The 16,709-nt window shown below is 38.7% G+C and overlaps 1 protein-coding gene across 2 annotated transcripts in view; it reads left to right on the top strand.

The window, feature by feature from the left end:
• LOC127428935 (breakpoint cluster region protein-like) overlaps positions 1-16,709 on the top strand; it is a 94,056-nt gene that overhangs the window by 70,697 nt on the left and 6,650 nt on the right. Inside the window, exons 9-18 of one of the 2 annotated variants that reach the window (XM_051677621.1) lie at positions 6,614-6,735; positions 7,044-7,230; positions 9,094-9,213; positions 9,321-9,396; positions 9,520-9,624; positions 10,026-10,100; positions 10,269-10,366; positions 10,740-10,871; positions 15,634-15,693; positions 15,781-15,890. In XM_051677621.1, the coding sequence (XP_051533581.1) occupies positions 6,614-6,735; positions 7,044-7,230; positions 9,094-9,213; positions 9,321-9,396; positions 9,520-9,624; positions 10,026-10,100; positions 10,269-10,366; positions 10,740-10,871; positions 15,634-15,693; positions 15,781-15,890 (1,085 nt within the window). The remainder of the gene's footprint in view (positions 1-6,613; positions 6,736-7,043; positions 7,231-9,093; positions 9,214-9,320; positions 9,397-9,519; positions 9,625-10,025; positions 10,101-10,268; positions 10,367-10,739; positions 10,872-15,633; positions 15,694-15,780; positions 15,891-16,709) is intronic. The other variant, XM_051677622.1, reaches the window with a different exon arrangement.

Raw genomic sequence — 16,709 nt, forward strand, 5'->3', positions numbered from 1 at the left:
ATGCCGCCACCCTGCCCAGCTCTGTGTGCCACTCTTGAAACGAGGGCACTCCAGCTGACTTCCAACCTCTAAGAATGATTTGTCTGCCAATCATAACACTGGCTAGGACCCAATTTCTTTATGTATTTATCCCCTAAATTAATGACTGCCCCATCGCCTAAAATACAGAGTCTGGGGCAAAACTAAATCTGAGTGCCCAATACGTCACACACAAAACTCTGAACCTTCAACCAAAATTCTTGGATCTTAACACATCACCAAAATACATGGGCTGTGTCCTCATCTTCTGATTGGCATCGCCAGCAGGTGGGTGTGTCTTTAAGACCAAGCCTATACAATCTAGTGGGGTCCAATAGAATCGATGTAAAATCTTAAATTGCAAAAGGCGAACCCTTGCATCCCTAGATGCAGATTTGACGTTATTTAGAATCCTAGCCCACACTCCCTCCTCCAATACCAAGTTTAGATCTTTCTCCCATAATCTCTTAAGAGAAGCTGAAGTTCCGTCCCCCAGACTCTGAATTAACAGGGAGTAATACACCGATGCCTCATGACCTTTTCCGAAAGCAGTAATCACCACTCCCAGAGTATCTGCCGCTTTAGGGGGGTGTAAACCACTCCCAAAAACAGTACAAAGCAGGTGGCGCAAAGGTAAATACTTATAGAACTGAGATCTGGGAATCCCAAAAAGTTTAACCAAATTTTAATAGGATCTCAGCACTCCACTCTCATATAGGTCACCGAGTATAGTAATCCCCCTCCCAATCCATTCTGACCAGCAAAAAGGGGACTTGTTGATGCATAATTTGGGGTTCAGCCATATGCTCGAGGCAACATTCTGGACACTTTTGTCCATACCGAGTTCAAATGCAAGATAATGGGATGTAACTTCTCCGATTAATTTGATAGAAAGGCTCTGCAATGGTGAAATAGGGGCAAGAACTTCCTGTTCTATACAGAAACAAGGAGGGGCTCTCTCAGGTGGAAGCGACCAATGAGCCAAATGTCTGAGACCAAATGCATACTAATAAAATAAAATCTTGGGTAGGCCTAGCCCACCTTGGTCAATTGGCCTATGTAACTTATTGAAATGTAGTTTGGGATGCTTACCATTCCAAATGAAGGACTTCGCTATGCTATCAAATTGCTTGAAATAAGAGAGGTGGACATCTATAGGAAGAGACTACAGCAAGTAATTGAATTTTGGAATACAATTCATTTTAATAGCATTAACTTTAATAAATATAGATAAATGCAATGAAGCCCACCTTCCCACATCACTCGAAAACCGTTTTATTAAGGGGTCAGAATTTACTCTAACTAAATCACACAATTTTGCTGGGAATAAAATGCCCAAATACTTAATGCCCTGTTTGGGCCACTGGAAAGCGCCCGGCTGGAAAGCCGTCGCAGGGCAGTATGCTGTCAAAGCCAAAGCTTCGGATTTAAACCAATTGACTTTGTATCCTAAAAACTTAGAAAAGGAATTAATAATTCTGTGGAGGCAAGGCATAGATCTAGTAGGGTCAGAGACGAATAATAAAATATCATCTGCGTAAAGCAAAAGCTTATGCGCCACACCTCCCGCCACCAGCCCTGGAAAATCCTCCTCCTTTCTCATAGCAGCTGCTAATTGTTCCAGGGCAAGACAGAACAATAATGGGGAAAGAGGGCAACTCTGCTGAGTGCCCCTATTCAAAGTAAAATAATCTGAAATTAATCCATTTGTTTGTACCGCCGCTACAGGGTGTCTATAAAGTAACTTAATCCAACCAATAAATGTACTCCCGAACCCATATATTTCCAAAATCTTAAAAAGATAATCCCATTCTGCCATATCAAATACCTTTTCGGTGTCAAGTGAGATGGCAGTGACCGGAGTCTGATCATTCGCCACTGAATACATGATATTTATGAAACGCCTAATGTTGTCAGAAGAGCTGCGGCCCCTAATAAACCCCACCTGATCTATATGTATAAGAGATGTCATAACTTAATCAATTAGCCAAAATTTTTGACAATATTTTTACATCTAGCTGGTTCAGGGAAATTGAACGGCAACTCTTACACTCACTTGGATCTTTGTCCTTTTTAAGAACCAGACTGATCCGGGCATGCGTCATGGTTGGCGGAAGCTTTCCATTCTTTAATGATTCCGTATAAACTTCTAACAAAAGTGGAGCCAGTTCTGCAGCATAAGATCTAAAAAATTCAGTGGCAAAACCAGCTGGCCCTGGAGCTGTGCCTAAAGGCAAGGCCTTAATTACCTCGTAAAGCTCCTCCAAGTTTATCTCAGAATCAAGAGAAATGTTTTGCTCAGTCTTCAATTTAGGTAGTTCTAATGGTTCCACAAATTTTCTAATATATTCATCAGTAGACGAAGATGTGGAACTATAGAGATCAAGATAGAACTCTATAAAAGCATTATTAATATCAATGGCTGAGGTAAAAATTTCACCACCAGCAGATTTCACTGAGGAAATGGTAGAAAAAGACTCTCTCTGTTTTATATATCTAGACAGAAGCTTCCCATGATTTGTCCCCCGACTCAAAGTATGACTGTCTTGCCCTGAACAACCAAAACTCCACTTTCTGTGACAAAATAGTATTATATCTATATTTCAGTCGGGTCAATTCTCTGAGGCCATCAGACGACATTTGGCGCTTCAACTATGCCTCTGCACTTTTATTATTCCCTTCCATTTCCACAAGTTCTCGTGCTTTGGATTTTGAATGAGGCATACTGTATGATCCAGCCCCTAAGAACTGCCTTAAGTGCCTCCCAAGTCATGCCCACAGAGGATACTGAGGACCAGTTGGTCTCCATATAGACATTGATTTCAGTCTTTAACATTTGTTGGAATTCAGGATTTTGCAAAAGAGATACATTAAAGCGCCAACTATATGATTTCTTTTTGTCCGTATGTGGCAACACCTGTAAACACACCAGGGTGTGATCTGAGACTAAAAGGTTTCCGATTGAGCAATCAACAACAGATGAAATGAGGGACTTGGATATATATATATATATATATATATATATATATATATATATAAAAATCTATTCTAGAGTAAATCTTATGGACTGATGAAAGAAATGTATAGTCCCTACCAGATGGGTTCAAAAGTCTCCAAATATCTGTAAAACCAATGTTGCTCTAGGGGGCTTGCACACTTTTGCTTCACTACGATCAAGGACTGAGTCCATCAAAAGATTAAAGTCTCCTCCCAATATTATATCATGAGGGGTGCCGGCGGCTTGTAACATCCCTTCAAGATCTATAAAAAAGCCCTGATCATCCACATTAGGTGCCTAAATATTAGCAAAAATAAGACTTTGTCCCTGACTTTTTGCTAAAACAATAATGACTCTTCCTAATTTATCTTTTATCTGTTTGAGACATTTGAATTGTAGATGTTTACTTATTAGTGTAATGACTCCCCTGCTCTTACTCGAGCCAGCACTATAGAATACGTGCCCACTCCATATCTTCCCAAATTTTTCAGCTTCCTGCGGAGAAAGATGCGTTTCTTGAAGAAATACTGTATCATTTTTCTTATGCTTAAGAAGAGAAATAACCTTCCTTTTTATGGGGTGCCCCAACCCATTCACATTCCACATGGAGAGAGACAATCCATTCATATTAACATTTAACATTTTGACATGTAAGAAAAAATAAATTGTGTGACAAAAACAGGATTATAAAGACCACATTCCAACAACAGTGTAACATTCACCCCCAAAAAATACAACAAAAAAAAACTGAAAAAGAAATACATGCGCATTAACCCGCGCACAACATCGCCAACTGACGTCCATCCCTCCAAAGTCAAACAGTCCATGTACGCCTACGAGAACCTCCGTGACACTTTGCTGTCGGATTGCTCAAATCCGGTGCTTCTATACAAGTTTTGTGAGACAAAATTACATAGCAAAACATAATCTATAAACCAAACTCCAGCCATAGGCAGAATAAGCACAAGGAGCGTGTAGATTAATCCACAAAACTGTCCGAAGGTGTGTTATTCCACAAAATAAACTTCAGCCGCTAGGCGGAACCAAAAACAAAATAAACAAAAAAAAGCTGATTCTTCAAACAGTCAAATGAATGTTCAGTGAGCCGGTCCTCTTGGCTGCAACGTGAGTTCAAACAACTGAGTTACTCACCCAAAGACTTTGCATGAAATATTCCACAAAATAAGCTCCAGCCGCTAGGTGGAACCAGCACAAAAAAGGCACACAGATTCTTCAAACAGTCAAGCGAATGGTCTGAGCCGGGTCCACACATGGTTGCAAAATGAGTACAGCAAGGTAAATTATTCACTCTATCGACTTTATGAAGGACATTGCTTGCTGTCGGCATGTGAATGATTTACGGCCATCCTTAGCATCTGTTCTCAGTTTGGCCAGAAACATCAGTGCAAAAGCGATCTTCCATTGAAGTAAGAGTTTCTTACATTCCTTGAACCGATCGCGTTTCTCTCTTGTCGAATTCGCAAAGTCCAGGAACAATAAAATGCTGTGGTTTTTCCAAGAAAGCCTTCCTTTACCCCTCGCCTCGCGTAACACGAGATGTTTATCGGATGATCTCAGAAATTTGGCCAGAATGGATCGGGGCCTGTCTCCCTCAGTGGATCGCTGAGCCGGAACCCTGTGAGCTTGCTCGATTTCCAGCTTATGGCCTGCTATTTCGAGCAGACTCGGGAAGAGCCCATCCAGAAATTTCAACATATCATGTCCCTCCTCTCCCTCGGGAACACCAATGATACAGTCGTTATTCCACTGGCTATGGTTTTCCAAGTCCTCCAACTTCTCCCAGACACACTCCAAATCCACCTTGGTCGCTAGCGGGTTAGCAGATAATTCCCTCTGATGACTCCAGATAATCAATCCTTCTCTCGACATCCCTCACTCTTGTAACCACCTCAGTGAATTTCGCCTCCATGGCAGTGATTGATCGACGTATCACAGCAAGATCCTCCAAGTCAGCGACGACCTTTGTTAACATTGCCAATATGTTCAGCATCTCTCACCACAATTCCCGCACTTCTCCAACTACATCGGTTCCCTGGCTTGGGGTCTGTTTGAATGCATCAGCTTGAGCATGTAAGTGTCTTTTAATATCTCCAGAGCCCGAGGATTTTGAATTATTTGACATATTGTCCTCCTAGATCAGTTATGGAACAGAGTGTATTGAATCTTACCGGTTTATGTCATTAAAAGTAATAAAACTAGCAAAGTGCGCAGAGCTCACTGTTCACACGTCCGATCCTCGCATGGTGGCACTTGACCATAAATCAATTTTGTTTTAATTTGGGGGGGAAATACTTATGATGCTTAAACGCTCTTTGTTAGTACATTTGTAGACACACATTTTAATAGAGATAACAAGACTTGTTTCGGTTGTGAACAATTCAATGTTTTATAATTAATCAGTTGAGTGAATGACTCAATAACTCACTTTAAAACACAAAAAGACTCACTTTGTGCCACCTACAGAATAGGGTGAACGAATCAGTGTACAAATTTGAACAAATCTTTTTTGCTAAAAGATTCAAAATATTCAAGTCACTGGGATGAATCAAAATCACCACCACTAATGAGTGATCTTTGAGGGGAGACACTGTCTGCTAAATGTGATGGTGACAGGAGCCAGGTTAGAGCTTTTCTTTGGTTAAGAGGGTTGTGATATCATCTTTGTTTCCCCACTGCAGTGGTGACGTGTTGCTTTGGGAGCAATGATGCATGAGCTGTGGCCAGAGGCTGTGTTATGCTTGTATGTGTGTTTTCACACATTAACCACTGCTTTGTCTCTCGAGACTATCACTGTTCACTTAGCATATGATCTGTGGACAGGAGGTACCAAAATGTCCTCATAGTTTTCTCATTTCATAAACACAAAGACTCACCTATGCTAATTTTATTTTAAAAGGTTGCTTTTTTTGTTTTGGATATAGGATGAGACTGCCCTCTAGTGGTATTTCTCAAAATCTTTCTGTGGAAGCATGACAGTATTTGAATGCACATCACATATACAGACATCAAAACATTGAGTACAGTAGTGTGTGGTTGTATAATAGACATATAAGTAAGTAATTCATGAATTATGGCCTATGTCGTTGCCATGATGCAGTGGTATTGTATGTGCTTGTGACACAAAGTAGTTCCCATTAGGCCAGGTTCAAATCTGGTGTATGTCAGCCTGTAAATAAAATGATGAGAAAAATAATCATGGTCTAAATACAGCCTTTAATAAGCCACACTACCTTAAGCAACTGTCAACATTAAAAGGCTACCAATTAAAGCTCATTTATCTATGTCTGTTAAAATACTTTCTTCTTTTTCAGCTTAATGTGAGATAACTACAAGTATGCCATTCGAAAAAGGTGGATTTCTTTGAAAAGTGTAAAGACTATGGCTCTGTGGCACTTTCAATACTTCTCTGTTTGTTTGAGTTGCCCGATTCCGTTTAGTGTCATTAATGATGCAGAAACTACATACTGCAGTTTTAAGATTCTTAGTGATATGTGTAGTTTGTAAACAATCTTTTTTGACTTATTAATATTAATGTCTGAATTTAAATTTGTTGTATTTGTTTTCTTTGCACAACAGAACCGTCAGCTGTTGAAGGACAGCTTCATGGTGGAGCTTGTGGAAGGGGCGCGGAAACTACGCCATGTTTTCCTCTTTACTGACCTCCTGCTCTGTGCGAAACTGAAGAAACAGATTGGAGGGTACGGAAAAATCTCAATGTTTCCTCTTCATCATCTTCTCATTTAATTTCTATCCTTTTGTCTCCTCACTCTCTTCATATTTTTAAATATAGATCAGTTCATCTCACATTCACAATAAATGTGTTATTAAGTCTGATACGCATGTTATTTTCGCAACCCAAGCCTAACATCTTGACTCTTAAGAACTGTGGGCCTTATCTGATCTGGACACTACAGCAACATCAGTACACCATAATCACATTATTGGATGTATTTTTGCCTGGATATTAAATTGTCCTCTTTTCCCCTTTTCTTCGTCTTTCTTGCAGGAAGAGCCAGCAGTATGACTCTAAGTGGTATATTCCTCTCTCGGACCTCACCTTTCAGACAGCAGAGGAGTCGGAGCCCCTTTCTATCCCACAAGCCGCTGACGAGGAACTGGACGCTATTAAGATCAAGATCTCTTCCCTCAGGAGTGAGATCCAGAGAGACAGGGTAAATTATATCTACAGCAAGGTATCATTTTATTGCAATTGCCTTGTTATTGTGTATTTCTGTGCAACAATATGTTAGTGGCTTTTAACTCAGTTTATATAGGGATTAATTATCTGATTGTGTGATATACACTCACTGAGAGCTTTATTAGGAACACCTGTACACCTACTTATTCATGCAGTTATCTAATCAGCCAATTGTGTGGCAGCAGTTCAATGCATAAAATCAAACAGATATGGGTCAGGAGCTTCAGTTACTGTTCACATCAACCACCAGAATGGAGAAAAAATGTAATCTCAGTGACTTCGACCGTGGCATGATTGTTGTTGCCAGACAGGCTGGTTTGAGTATTTCTGTAACTGCTGATCTCCTGGGATTTTCACACACAGCAGTCCCTAGAGTTTACTCAGAATGAGGCCAAAAACAAAAAAACATCCAGTGAGTGGCAGTTCCGCAGACAGAAACACCTTGTTGATGAGAGAGGTCAACAGAGAATGGCTAGACTGGTTCGAGCTGACAGAAAGGCTACGGTAACTCAGATAACCCCTCTGTCCAATTGTAGTGAGCAGAATATCATAACTAGTTGCACAACTAGTTGAACCTTGAGGCAGATGGGCTACAACAGCAGAAGACCACGTATGGCAATTTATTAGGACCATAGTGTTCTGATAAAGTGTGCAGTGAGTGTATATTTTTTTTTGACTGGAACAAAAAAACAGTTGGAAGCAGAATGTATTTTATGTATCCTAACCAGGGACAACATGAAAGAGCAAAAAGCAAATAGAATACATTTAATATATTCAAAATCTTTCCTATGTTAATTTGAGTTTTTGTTCTAACCATCTATGACCATGACAAACGACAAGACATTTTGTTAATCACTTGGTTTCTATTTCTGCCTATATCACCCTGGGTAGCCCCAGCCACAAGGAAATCAAATATGTTCTAATTGACTGTGTTTGTGTTACATTACATGTCATTTTTGCATTCAGTGTGGAATTTTATCACATTGCAGCTGTTAGGACATAGTGTAAGGCTGAATATCTTTTAGGCTAGACAGCATTTTTGGGATTCATAGATACATTTGAACATTTAAACACACATAAGATATCCAAATTTGCTGTCAAATGTTCAGATTTAATGTTCAGGAACATGCCTATGATGCCCCAACATGCTGTTAAAGGGATAGTTCACCCAAAAATGAAAATTCTCTCATCATTTACACACCCTCATGCCATCCCAGATGTCTATGACTTTCTTTCTTCTGCTGATTTTTAGAAAAATATCTCTGTAGGTCTGTAGGTCCATACAATGCAAATGAATGGTGGCCAGAACTATGAAGGTCTAATACGCATATAAAGACAGTATAAAAGTAATTAATTTGACTCCAGTGGTTAAATCCATGTCTTCAGAAGAGATATGATGGGTGTGGGTGAGAAACAGATAGATATTTAAATCCTTTTTTACTATTAATCTCCACTTTTACTTTCACATTCTTCTTTTGTTTTTGGTGATTCACATTCTTTGTGCATATTGGGCAGGGAGGAGAATTTAAAGTAAAAAAGGACCTAAATATTGATCTGTTTCTCACCCACACATATAATATCGCTTCTGAAGATACAGATTTAACCACTGGCAGTCATATGGATTGCTTTTATGCTGCCTTTTTTGTGCTTTTTGGACTTTCAAAGTTCTGGCCACCATTCATTTGCATTGTATGGATCTACAGAGCTGAGATATTCAGCAGAAGAAAGTCGTACACCTCAGGGATGGCATGTGGGTGAGTTAATGATGTGAGAATTTTCATTTTTTGCTGTACTATCCCTTTGATGTAGGCAGCCCACTAGGTTTTCAGCCTACATATTTTGTTCCCTTCTTCCACAGAGGGCCAACAAAGGGTCAAAAGTTGTGGAGAGGCTGAGGAAGAAGCTGTCAGAACAGGAATCTCTACTGCTGCTGAACTCTCCCAACATGCCCCTTAGAGTGCACAACCGCAATGGAAAGGTGAGACGCAGCGACGCACAACCTTTCTGTCAACTCTGATTTTCATCCTCATACTCCTCATTGTTCCCGCTCAAGCTCACAGTCTGTGTGCCGGTTTTGTGTTTCAGAGCTACACGTTTCTGATCTCGTCAGACTATGAGCGTGCGGAGTGGAAGGAACTAATTCGAAAACAGCAGAAAAAATTTAAGTGGCACAACACACACCTTTTCAGCTCTATGGATCACAGAACGTTTGCTTATTGAAAACAATAGCAGGTCAGGTGATAGAGGTTGTTTTTATACTGTGTATTGTTGCTCATTCACACAGGCTTTAAGAGCTTCAGCCTGACCTCCATGGAGTTGCAGATGCTCACAAACTCTTGTGTCAAACTCCAGACGGTCCACCACATCCCCCTCACTGTCAATAAAGAGGGTAAGAGCCCTTTTACTTTACTTTAAATGTTAAATCTTGTGATTTGTCTTATTGTGCATAATTCAGCAGTGCACATAATTATAAGAAAAAAAGTTTGTTTTCATATCCTTTCATCAAAATGTAATCAAATTTCTCTGTTACTGCAGACGTAGCTAATAATATCTTTGCCTGTCCAATCAAATCACACTCTACATTACTTCCCACTAAATATTCTGTTTCACCCTGGAATATATCCCATTACGAAAGTTGCATGTGTTGCAAATGATGACTTATTTTGTATTTTTGAGAGATGAAAATATTTCTTATCTTATTTAGTTTCATTTTTTAAATTTACTTTATGTATTTAAAATTGGATTGTTGGACATATTTGTAACTTTTTTCTTTCTACTTTTTGCTAACAGAAGATGAAACCACTGGACTGTATGGATTCCTGAATGTAATTGTCCATTCTGCCTCTGGACTTAAACAGAGCTTAAGTATGTGTCTATTTCTCTCTCTCTCACTTCCACTGTCTGTGTTCATCAAAGGTCATGTACACATTTCCTTAGTCTATCCTTACACCACATTAAAAAGTCAGTATCTTACAGATGCTGTAGTTTCCTCATATAGTAGCTGATCTCTGTATCCCTGTCCCCTCTCTTTAGATCTGTATTGCACATTAGAGGTGGATTCCTTCGGCATCTTTGTGAATAAAGCCAAAACAAGAGTGTACAGATACACCACAGAACCCAAGTGGAACGAGGTAATCCCACAGGCCTGTCCCTGTTTATACACCACCGAAATGAAAAGGCCTCACTTAAAGCAGAAGTGAGGCCATGTGGAATATGCAGGCCTTCTGGACAAATTATATTATAATTTAATTAGGAGCAATTACCATCCCCCAAAGTAAAGGGGAGTGAACAAGGAAATGAGGGATGGCAGGTGTTAAGCCTGGGCAGGGGTACCCTTACCTTGTTATTGGTTTTTATGCCTTTCTGTTGGTACGTAGGTCCCTGCATTAGCAAATTTACAGTCACTCATTAGTTCTGTACATTAATTCTGTACAGTTTGTTCATTGTAATGCTGAATGAAAAACTGTAATAACTTTTGAACCCCACTGTGTGTACATGATTTAGGAGTTTGAGATTGAGTTAGAGGACTCCGAGACATTGCGTCTACTGTGCTACGAGAAGAGCTACAACAAAGCCAAGATGAACAAAGAGGATTGGGAGAGCACGGACAAAATAATGGGCAAAGGACAGATGGCGGTACGATCTCCCAGCACACAGTCACTGCTTAAACATTTCACCTTCAATTTGGTTGTCAACACTTGTTTTAAGGCATCAAATCATCCATAATTAATGTGTCCCGTCTGAAAATGTCACATTCAAAATGTCACCGTCAGATCAGCTGACCTACCGGTCCCCTCCTTAGAGAATTTTGTGTTTTCATTGGTGCTGGGGTCATACAGAGAGCACTGAATTCTCTGGGCTTACAAACGATTCTTTGTGAAGTCTGGGTTTGAGTGCATCTGGTTCTAAAAGTATTGGTTGGTGTATCATGGGGGTGGGGGTGGTGATGTGTTTGGTGGGGGTTTGTGTTATGCTTTGAACCCTAAAAGAGTCCTAAAAGCATAAATGAAAACAACAAGCTCCCTTTGGATAATCAAAAGCCTCCATCAGTTAGCTGTGATTTTGATGCATCGACAGCATTTGTGACACACACTACCGTTCAAAAGTTTAGGGTCACTTACTCATTCATATTTATTTATTTTTTCACATTTTAGAATAGTAGTAAATTCATCACAACTATGGAATAATAGAAATGGAACTATGGGAATTATGTTGTGACTAAAAAAATCCAAAATAAATCAAAACTGTGTTATATTTTAGCATCTTCAAAGTGGCCACACTTTGCCTAGATTTTGCAGACATGTACTCTTGGCATTTTCTCAACCAACTTCTTGAGGTATCACCCTGGGATGCTTTTTAAACAGTATTGAAGGAGTTCCCATCTACAGGTGCATCTCAACAAATTAGAATGTCGTGGAAAAGTTCATTTATTTCAGTAATTCAACTCAAATTGTGAAACTCGTGTATTAAATAAATTCAATGCACACAGACTGAAGTAGTTTAAGTCTTTGGTTCTTTTAATTGTGATGATTTTGGCTCACATTTAACAAAAACCCACCAATTCACTATCTCAAAAAATTAGAATACATCATAAGACCAATAAAAAACATTTTTAGTGAATTGTTGGCCTTCTGGAAAGTATGTTCCTTTACTGTATATGTACTCAATACTTGGTAGGGGCTCCTTTTGCTTTAATTACTGCCTCAATTCGGTGTGGCATGGAGGTGATCAGTTTGTGACACTGCTGAGGTGGTATGGAAGCCCAGGTTTCTTTGACAGTGGCCTTCAGCTCATCTGCATTTTTTGGTCTCTTGTTTCTCATTTTCCTCTTGACAATACCCCATAGATTCTCTATGGGGTTCAGGTCTGGTGAGTTTGCTGGCCAGTCAAGCACACCAACACCATGGTCATTTAACCAACTTTTGGTGCTTTTGGCAGTGTGGGCAGGTGCCAAATCCTGCTGGAAAATGAAATCAGCATCTTTAAAAAGCTGGTCAGCAGAAGGAAGCATGAAGTGCTCCAAAATTTCTTGGTAAACGGGTGCAGTGACTTTGGTTTTCAAAAAACACAATGGACCAACACCAGCAGATGACATTGCACCTCAAATCATCACAGACTGTGGAAACTTAACACTGGACTTCAAGCAACTTGGGCTATGAGCTTCTCCACCCTTCCTCCAGACTTTAGGACCTTGGTTTCCAAATGAAATACAAAACTTGCTCTCATCTGAAAATAGGACTTTGGAACACTGGGCAACAGTCCAGTTCTTCTTCTCCTTAGCCCAGGTAAGACGCCTCTGACGTTGTCTGTGGTTCAGGAGTGGCTTAACAAGAGGAATACGACAACTGTAGTGTCTGTGTGTGGTGGCTCTTGATGCCTTGACCCCAGCCTCAGTCCATTCCTTGTGAAGTTCACCCAAATTCTTGAATCGATTTTGCTTGACAATCATAAAGCTGCGGTTCTCTTGGTTGGTTGTGCATCTTTTTCTTCCACACTTTTTCCTTCCACTCAACTTTCTGTTAACATGCTTGGATACAGCACTCTCTGAACAGCCAGCTTCTTTGGCAATGAATGTTTGTGGCTTACCCTCCTTGTGAAGGGTGTCAATGATTGTCTTCTGGACAACTGTCAGATCAGCAGTCTTCCCCATGATTGTGTAGCCTAGTGAACCAAACTGAGAGACCATTTTGAAGGCTCAGGAAACCTTTGCAGGTGTTTTGAGTTGATTAGCTGATTGGCATGTCACCATATTCTAATTTTTTGAGATAGTGAATTGGTGGGTTTTTGTTAAATGTGAGCCAAAATCATCACAATTAAAAGAACCAAAGACTTAAACTACTTCAGTCTGTGTGCATTGAATTTATTTAATACACGAGTTTCACAATTTGAGTTGAATTACTGAAATAAATGAACTTTTCCACGACATTCTAATTTTTTGAGATGCACCTGTATATGCTGGGCCTTTAGTGGCTGCTTTTCTTAATTATTCGGTCCAAGTCATCCATTTCAAAAACTTCCTTCTTTTTTTTATTTTTTTTTTTTATAAAATTTTAGTTTTGTAATTAAATTAATATGTTGGCACAATTATATTTGTCTACAAAACTAATTTCAAACATTTAAGCATACGCCTTCAGATCAAAAGGTTTTTAAGATCATGAGAAACATTTCAGGCAAGTGACCCCAAACCTTTGAACGGTAGTGTAATTGCACATTCAACAGCAAATCATTTTGACTCGTTTCTCAGTTTAAATAATCTCGGTTATAGTAAGGCCAGACAATAAACATTAAAAATACACTGTAATAGTATAAACTGGGCCGTAGCTAATGGGATAAATGGTGGTAACGATTCGGAGGGCCCACAACAAACTTTAAACTGTATTTTATTTTATATATGAAAGGGGCCCAGACCAGTATACAGTCAGGGAGCTCAGAATTCCATGCTACGGTCCTGAGTATACAGTATAAGTATAGCGACAAAACTTAAATATGTTAATATAGGACAAGTGTGAAAAAGTCGACTATGTAAATTTTGTAAGCCCACATAAGGATACCAGAAGGGACAGAACACAACTTCCCGTAAGCACTGTTTACATGGTGCAAACTCCACCCAGATAAAGTTAATTAATTAGAAAAGATTCCCGCTTCCAAAAGGAAGATTTAGAAAACTTTGCGTAAATAGTATTTTTTCCCAAATAATTAATGTAAGTGTTTTAACAAAGATATGAGCTTCACAAGTATGTGATCCCATTTACTTTTTAATATTGTTAGTGCCCTACTGTAACCGTGAAAGAAAGAAAAAACTGAGGCATTATGCTGCTAATGTTGTCATTAAAGCTTAAATCCTCTTGAACCAGGAGCATTCCTTTTAAATATGAAGATTAGTTGTTATTTTGCTGATTAGTTCTTAGTTCTTGTTATACCCAAGTTCAGTATCCAGTGGTTTGCCAACAAATAAACTGTGAAAATAAAGCTGAATCTAGAGTTCTACATGGAGCTGTGCCATAGTGAAATGTAATGAGTAGACTGAAAGACAGCAAAATACTGTAAACCTTTCCACCCAGCACTCTGAGAGTGAGATGCTGATTGGTCCACAGGGCTTTAGTGGCTGTGGGTTTATAGCACATGCAAGGCAGCTTACTCAATAGACAGGTAAGTCAAGGGATCATCCTTTATGAACTGTAGTTGTAGAAAAAGAAATTGGACAAAAAAAGAAAGACTACCGTTCTAGAATCAACTACAAAAAGATAGTTATAATAGTCAGCACAGAGTTCTTTATAGATATATTGCTTTTTATTTTAATTGTTTGATTAATGTGAATTTACACATTTGTTTTTTGTATACATATGTGTATAGCATTTTTGTACAGTATGTGTCCTAGATAAGGAAGTTATCTTGCATCGCCCATGTTTTTTGAGCAAAAGTATTTAAAAACATGAAACAAAATATATATAGTTTTAATTGAGTCAAGTTGAAATGTGCAGACCGGGAGGTATTTTTTATTTATATTTATTAATTTTTTTGGGGGGGGGGTCCGGTTTTTGCTAATATCTCTGCAACTGTAAGGGCTAGAATCAAAATACTTTATTCCTCTGATTCATTGAGTCAAGCCCTTCAAAACATATATACCTGTCTTTAAAATTTTACGCCATTTTTATTTTTTTTAAAAGCTAATTATTTTTACTTCTTGCCGTTTGTCTGATACGCACGAAATTTCATGTATCATCTACAGACCCTCCTGACAAAAAGTTCTCAAAAGATATAAGCAAATCAATTGTTCGTTTATGCGCAATTTGATTCATTGACAAATATTTACTTATCATAAAGCCAGTCGTAATGAAACACAGTACACAGTCAACAGGACATTTTGAGGATGCACACAAAATTTCATAGGGGGCGCTACAACTAAAAAATTGTCATAGTTCCGCAACCGTTTGATCAACAAAGTTCAAAGGCTGTTTGTCCGATTTACACAAAATTTGGTATACATCATCTACAGATCCTCCTGACAAAAAGTTATCAAAATAATTTTGATTTGTTAAATTGTTCAGAACATTTAAGCCAATATGTTTTTGGGTGTGGCCTATAATGACTAATTGGCCTATAATGACTAATTGGCCTGTATTTTGTGAGTGCAATATTCAAACGTAATACACATGGATGACCGAACATTCTGAGGTCACATGCAAAATTTCATCAATTTCTGATGCTAGGGGGCTCTATAACTTAAGAAAATCCTATTTGTGCAACTATCAAAGCAGTTGAAATGTGACAATAAAACAAATGTGTCCAAGGCATCCACAGAATCTATTCTGTCATATTTGGACATCTTCTCCACATGTGCTTGGACCCCTATAATTGCTGCTTGCAAATATTTGTTTGTTTTCTGTGTCTTAAATAGTTGGATTCTCAGATGCTCCAGGGTAAAGACTGGCAGAGAACCGTTATCCCTATGAATGGGGTGAGTATATACACATCTGATCTTCTAATGCAATCCTAACATCCATTCCCTCAATTGCTGAATAAACTGGATGTACTTTGTCTTTAGATTGAGGTGAAGATATCAATGAAGTTTACCAGCCGGGAGTTCAGCCTGAAGAAAATGCCCTCAAGGAAGCCAATGGGTGTGTTTGGAGTAAATATCTCCACTGTGACAAAGTAAGTTGAAAAAAGATGACCACATACAGCAAACAAAGTTTCAGATAGTAAGTAAGGGGAAATGTACAGACAGAAAGTCATTATCGCAATGTAAACCATGACAGATTGGTCATGACGCTTATTACATGGCTATCTACCCAATAAATAATTGGAAATTAAATATTGATCTGAGTTGAAATTATTGTATTATGTGATTAGACCGCAAAGTGATAGGAGAAAAACAAAACTATCTCAAATATATATGAAATCGGTTGTCTGGGACAGTGGTCAGTTATACAGAGAACCAGTCATTATTGAAAAATATGTGACTACAGAATGCTGTAGTTGTTCAATCAGAATCATGGAATATGACCAGTCATCCTTGCATTAGTCTACTGTGCTTGTTAATGTACATTTTTAAAAAGAAGTCCAAAAATGGAAAAGGGTTGTCCCTAAATGGATCTGAACTCAAATTCTCAGCTCTTATTTATTAGATAGTTCTTCAAAAATTCAGGACACATTTTTATGAGAATAGACATTCACAGGCTAAAATGATGAATGGAATGTGTGCCTCTGCTAGCATAAGAAAATGATGTTCCCTCTCACAAAAAGAACCCTAAAGCAGACATGTCTTGATGCTGTACATATTTGTGCAGATTCAGGAATACATCATGTCAAAGAAAATTTGTCATATTGAGAAAATTGGAGCTCATAGAACTCTGACTTTTTGCAAGCAGTGTTTGTGGTCTGATTTGAATGACAGTAATGAAGACTGCCTGTAATGAACTTTCTAATAGGTTTAAGGGCAGAGCCAAATAATGCCATTAAGACAGCATGACA

The sequence above is a fragment of the Myxocyprinus asiaticus genome, chromosome 38 (genome assembly GCF_019703515.2).
Source record: "Myxocyprinus asiaticus isolate MX2 ecotype Aquarium Trade chromosome 38, UBuf_Myxa_2, whole genome shotgun sequence".
Classification (NCBI taxonomy): domain Eukaryota; kingdom Metazoa; phylum Chordata; class Actinopteri; order Cypriniformes; family Catostomidae; genus Myxocyprinus; species Myxocyprinus asiaticus.